This window comes from Lepeophtheirus salmonis, chromosome 13, assembly GCF_016086655.4.
Source record: "Lepeophtheirus salmonis chromosome 13, UVic_Lsal_1.4, whole genome shotgun sequence".
NCBI lineage: Eukaryota > Metazoa > Arthropoda > Copepoda > Siphonostomatoida > Caligidae > Lepeophtheirus > Lepeophtheirus salmonis.
This window is the reverse complement of record NC_052143.2, coordinates 16161013-16167397: the sequence shown is the minus strand read 5'-3', so window position 1 is coordinate 16167397 and position 6385 is coordinate 16161013. Positions and strand designations below refer to the sequence as shown.

The 6385-nt window shown below is 30.1% G+C and overlaps 1 protein-coding gene across 1 annotated transcript; it reads left to right on the top strand.

Annotated features, from left to right (window-relative positions):
* The first annotated feature begins 1152 nt into the window (after positions 1 to 1152).
* LOC121127801 (uncharacterized) lies at positions 1153 to 2454 on the top strand. The gene is made up of 3 exons (XM_040723320.2): positions 1153 to 1550; positions 1616 to 2133; positions 2204 to 2454. The coding sequence occupies exons 1-3, from the start codon at positions 1425 to 1427 to the stop codon at positions 2346 to 2348; spliced, it is 789 nt and encodes a 262-aa protein (XP_040579254.1). The 5' UTR covers positions 1153 to 1424; the 3' UTR covers positions 2349 to 2454.
* Positions 2455 to 6385: the final 3931 nt, after the last annotated feature.

The following is a 6385-nucleotide window of genomic DNA, read 5'->3' as shown; positions in this document are numbered from 1 at the left end:
TTTTTAATGGCAGTTTCAATCTCAATGAAACTTCAAATTTTGATTACTTCCCAAGACCCATCACAAAAATCCTTTTTCAGTCTCAATGAAACTTCAAATTTTGATTACTTCCCAAGACCCATCACAAAATCCTTTAGTCTAGCCGAGAATCCACCCAGTTTTTCAAAGAGTTTGGACAGGCTCGAATGGTGGCAGTTGGTGTATTTTAATCCTTTTGTAACTAAAAAGTGGTTCCATTGGAAGCTCCAAAAGTGTTGTGTGTCCCACAATTTCCTGATCCCATAAGAGTTGAGGTATTTCCAAAATTTAGCAAATGATATTACGCTTAAACCACCATATTATAATGGATTGAGCATTCTTTGAGTTAATATATTATTCTTCTTTAATCTTTTAAATATGAATATTAAGTGTATTTTTTATATTAAGCTATAATATAATCTAATAAAAAAAATAAAAAATAGCCGACATTAATTGTCTAGCATTTTCAAGCTCTTGATAGTTTTGTGATAGATTATCAGTTACTTATTTTTTTACTGTTTATTCATTGAAAAAAATAATATATAGGGAACATTTTATTCGATTTATAATAATATCTGTGTTTTTTTATTGTAATTCTTCATTTATTAAATTGTTAGTTAATGTTATAAAATATAATTTATCTTGAACTTAAAATACATTAATAGTTTCAGAGTAAATAAAAAAAAGCTTTGGACATTTTGACCAGTAAAGCATTTGGTATTTATAGTTTAATAAAATCATAAAGAGATTGCGAATATCCCATGCTCCATAACGAAATTAATTAGAGCACAAATAATTTGGATGTTTATAGATAGTACTGACAAATAAATGATATGTTGCAATGAAGGTAATCTATATTTTTCTGTAAAAAATTATGTTTTGCAACAAAAATGTTCTTTATACTAAAAATGTTACAAAATCCGCTCTAGTAAGTTGTGGTATGTTATGTCAAAAAATTGCGAAAAAAGAGGATATATAAATCCTAATTAAAAACAGTATGGGCATCATTGTATCTTCAGACAACTAGTTGAATAGATTCACTTTGGAAATAAAAGAATCAATAAAAATGTTTGCGAAAATTTTGATTTTATCGGTAAATGTTTATTATTTGTTTGATTTTAATATATTATGCCATCTAAAATACACTTTTTTCTTCTAAGGCCGTATTCGTCTTTGGAGTAATCAATGCAGCAGTATTTCACTTTGTTCCTATTGAAGAGGATACCGATGTTTCCAGTCCATTCGATGAAATATTGAGAAATAAAAGAGCCGTGCCTTCAGCTGTTGCAGATTTGACAAGATCCGTAATTGTTAACAATAACAATTTACCTGGGGAAGATGGGGAAAATGGTCAAAAGTGTATAAAAAAGGTGGTTTTTGTTAAAGAGACGAAGTACGAAAGAGGAATGGACTGTCATCATACGTTTAATGAAAAGTGTCATTTGACTTATATTACAGACTATTCATCTGCTTCTGAAAAGAAATGTGACACTACCTTCAAAAAAAGTTGTCAAATCGTTTTTCAACCTGTTGTAAGTATAATGGAAATTCAGATTCCATCAAAACAATATTATCAATATAATAATTTTTTTTTCAGACTCATAATGAAAAAGTAAAGTTATGCCATACTCCATTAGAAAAAGTGTGTATAGATGAGATTGAGGGGCCTGAGGTTTGTACCACTGAGTATGAGGACCATTGTGAAACCACATTTAAGAAATATGAAATCCAACAAGATGAGCCCGAATGCAAAATGGAAGAGGAGCTCAGATGTAGCAATGAGACTATTGAACTTATACACATTCCTCATGGTGATAAAGGAAAACCGGTAATAGATTCACTTGAAAGAAAATTACCCTATGTTGTGAAAGAAAATTGTGAAAATTGGCCCGTTCAAAAATGTACATTGGTAACTAAAAATGTTGAAAAGATTCATCCTGTGAGTGAATGTAAAAAAGTAGCTACAAAAATTTGTCTTCCAAATAATTGCATAACTAAGCCCGGAACGGAAATCTGCCATGACGAAACCAGGACTCAAGTTCATAACGTTCCTGAAGAAGAATGCGATCTTGAGCCTCAAGATAACTGTCGTTTGGAGTCAGCTCTTGTCCCCAGGTAAGCAATTGCTTAATAAACAGGGATGAATAAATACAACACTTCTTTTCATTTATCTTATTTGTTTTAGACTTGTTCCTAAGAAAAACTGTATCAGTGTACCTAAAGAAATTTGTGTCAACACTAAAAAAAACCCAACAACGATTGAAAAACCCATTTTCAAAAATTGGTGTTACAGTCCAGAAGATTTGGCAAAAACAGTTGACGATTTATAGATTGTTTCTCCTCTATAACAACGCAACGATTTATAATGATACTTTTTTAAAGAATTTTATTAGACTCTTTCCTACCTTGCAAATGAAATATATATATCTGAATGAATCATAGATCCAAAATGATTTTTAGTTTTGAACAAATGAATTGTATAAAATGATCTAATACGTATTATTTTTACATATTACATGTTTTGATGTCTTACTCTTACCACATTTTGGAAGAATAGACACTTTTAGTTCAAAATAAAGTTACTAATATGTTAATTTATAATTTCTTAAAGTAATGAGTGGAATAAAAAAGCATTACACTGACGTAACATATTGAATGAGTGATACCATGTTGAACAGTGAGTTGTTGAAATAGTTATTAAAAGAATGAACAAATATAAAAAAAAAATAACTCTCTCCTGGAAATTTCATTGATTCGCTATAAAATTATTAAATTAAGGTTATTTTTGTCCATAAGAGAAACTAGGTTATATTTTAATCAAATGTTATGCTAAAAAAAATAAATGTGGGCAAGGTTAGAGCTCCAAAGGATCATAAAACATTACTTGCGAACCAAATCAAGGCAATGCAAAATAAATATCTCATTACAACGGCCACAGAGGATAGAGGTCTTCTATAGTAAAGCTTCTTTTAATGTGTCAAAGAACATGTGGCATTCAGCTCCCCCTATCTTAATTCTTTGGACTATTTTATCCAGACAAAGGTCAAGGAAGCTGCATGCAAGAGGCCACAGAGGTCTGTGATATCTTTGAAGTCCGTCATCAAGGCTTTATGGAATGAATTTTCATTAGACTATATCTATAAGATTTGTGCAGCCTTCACGAAGATGGTGGATGCCTTAATTGAAGTTAAAGTATATTGAATCAATAATGTCAATTCCATTTATAATTTACAGGAAATATACTTTACTTTGTTCTCACTGTCTTCACGAACGAGTTATTAATAAATTTTGAAGAACAATCTAAAGTGTAATCTTAAATGTTGCCCAATGGATTAGATTACATCATAAACGTCCTTATGAAATGAAAAATATTAAAAAGGGACATAGATTTTAACCCTCCATCTTCTTCTTTTTTTCTATCTCATCTGCCTTGAATAACCATACCTCTAGGTTTCATAAAAATATATCATAAGGGTAATTTTCAAAATATTAAATTCATGTTGATGTAAGAGAAAATGTGTCATTTAAACAACCTTGGAACACTTAATTTTAAAATCCAAAATTGTACATAACATGTATCAATACGTATCTACCAACATTGGAACCTAAAAAGTAATTTTTATGGTTAATGTAGAATTGATTTTTTTTAAATTAATGATTCTTTTTTTTTTTATATCTAGAAATTAAATATAAATCTTTTTAAGTAAATACAGTGTGTCCCAACAAACTTGAACGAATTTTTAGCTCAACTTTATCAAGATTCTTAAAAAGTACCTGTATTAAGTAAAATTTCAAATTGACCAGGGAGATAAACTTGCAAATTTGTTTGCGCACAACTTTTTTTTATTTTTCCCCTTGTAGCTTCTCAAGGTTATTTTCGTCACTCTTACGGGTTTTAATCTTAAAAATGAGACCCTTGGAAAGGGAACGACATATGAAATATTATCTTAGCTCATTTCCTCGTCAGGAAGAGATGGCATACTGTTTTGTTTTGCCTTTATCTCAGTTTTACGTGGTCTGATGGGAACATTTGTTTTACAAGAACTGTATTAGTGGTTCTACAAGTTGATATCAAATAAAGAAATAAATAAGTCAAGTTTCTGTGAGGAGAATCATTTAAAAAAAAAAAAGTCATTGAGTGGGTAGTGTTCAAACAATTCGATCGATTATTTTCCTTATAGTAATATCGTGAAAAAATAATGAAAATTCCCCAATCATTGTAGTTGTGAATTTTAAAAACTTAAACCCTTGATTAAAGGCCCATTTTTTCTTTCTTTTTTGTATAATAATTATTTTATTGATCTTGTAATGTATATTATACACACTGATAAAAAGATGCTTATAAACTTATGTGTTAACCCCGACAATTTGAAGAATGTTTGGGAGAAGAACAGCTTTGTTCTTATAACGTTGCATTATATTGACTTTGTACAGTACAAATTCTAGAGGTTTGACTGTTTATATTATAAATATATTTTTTGTGACTTTTTTAACAATACAATAGTATCATTATTGTATAACTTTTCAATATATATACCTATATATATATATGGGTATTTATTTGAAGAATAATATTATTGTATGACCTTGTAAAGAAATAAAAATGATAACACATAACATCATCTTAAGTGATGAATTATGAATCGATAATGGTGTTCTGATAAAACTTTTTATTGAAATTTGATCAGCATATTGACAGATATTTTATGGATACTTTCGATATTTTTGTCGTGATGCTTTTAAACCTTAATTTATGTATACGTATTCAATAACACTAAAGTCATAAGAGACTTGTTGATAGAAGGCTCAATTGTGATATATCTTGGTCTCTCCACGATAATTACCTCTTTAAACGTGCACAGATACTTTGTTGAATGCCCACTTTTCCTACCGAACATATTTCCAAATACACAGTTTGCCGACTGTCCATTTGCCAAACACTCATATTCCGAAAAAATGTATAACCTATGCATGAACAAAATTAAGTTAATTTCTAGTAAATTATTAGTAAAATCGACAAATTTTTATTCAATATGACCTCCCTTAGCCTCAATAAAGACCTCCACACTTAATTCAAAAAGGATTTAGTTCAGTGGAGCTATGAGGCTACAAGTTGTTAGGCAAATTCAAAAAAAGCTTGGCTGTAGACAACCTCTTCCTCCTTGTGGCTGTCATAAAGAGATTTTTCCAGAGCTGGTTCTATGGATTTCGAAAAGCCTTTTAATGCCATACATGGTCATCCAGTTTTTCCCGTCGAGGTCATCGACAATCTTGGTTGGGGTTTTCTGGCGTGCAAATATTTCAAACATAATAGTTATTTTAGCCTGAATTTTGTATTCTTTAAATATTCAAACAATATTTATAAATAAAAACACTTGCAAAGGAGTATTAAAATATAAGTCAACCTCATTTTTGTGAGAAATCCTACCAAAACTACAGCTGTTAGCATTTCTTTTAGTATAAAATTAAATATGAAACATGGGGTATATTATTTTTACTTCCATTCATGTAACTCAAATTTTGAAGGATACAATTTTGATTAATTATTAGCTACGAATTGCACTCCTTCAGTATAATTAAATAATTCATTTCATTATGAAGATACTTCAAGAGTTGGCTCCAACCACTAGAATAACCCCTGTAACAAAAACCCCGGTGTCACCTTGCTAACACAAATATGAATAGTGTTTTTTTTTTGTCAGCTATTGATGTTTAGATTACTTCAGTTAATATTTTTTCTATTGCTTTTCGAAGGAACGTGTGATCCTTGTGTTGTGTAAGTTTCTTGTTCAATGATAAACACGTCTTAAAAATTATACAGTCAGAGACTATAATTGATTAAAAGACACATTACAATTGGTGGCAAACCATTAAACCTTTTATCTATTAAAATTGGAGTAAAAAAAAAAATAGAAATTCTAATTACATTGTATTGCAGCATGAATCATCAGAAGGTATATTTATCATTCTTTTTGGCGATGTGTCCGTTCGGTAAAATTTTATGAAGAATGAAGAAAAGATAATACAGAATCAAATTTGTGATATGTTTCAATATAATATTTCTCTACAATTTTTAAAGAATATGTCCTCCTTTACATACAAAAAGCCTCCTCAAATTGAAAAAATTGGCAGCTCTTTGTAATAAAGGCAAAGTCCATGGCGTACCACACTTGCATGATGACTGCTCGGAGATAATTCAAATTTAGATGACAAGTGCAGTAGAAACTCTTCTCTAAGACATCCTAAATTGTCAAGGCCAGACAATTTATATTAGGACTGGAGGAGGGCCACATGGAGTAGGCCAAAAGTCATCCATATTGTTGCTGCAGACGTTTTGGTTCTTCTTTGCTGTATAAAGCTGTAATGT

What these genes read in the sequence shown, in the direction of transcription:
- LOC121127801 (XM_040723320.2), top strand. Translation starts at nt 1,425, where the DNA reads ATGGACTGTCATCATACGTTTAATGAAAAGTGTCATTTGACTTATATT. An exon ending in AAATCGTTTTTCAACCTGTT is followed by an intron (nt 1,551 to 1,615) that starts GTAAGTATAATG and finishes TTTTTTTTTCAG; the next exon opens with ACTCATAATGAAAAAGTAAA. An exon ending in GAGTCAGCTCTTGTCCCCAG is followed by an intron (nt 2,134 to 2,203) that starts GTAAGCAATTGC and finishes TATTTGTTTTAG; the next exon opens with ACTTGTTCCTAAGAAAAACT.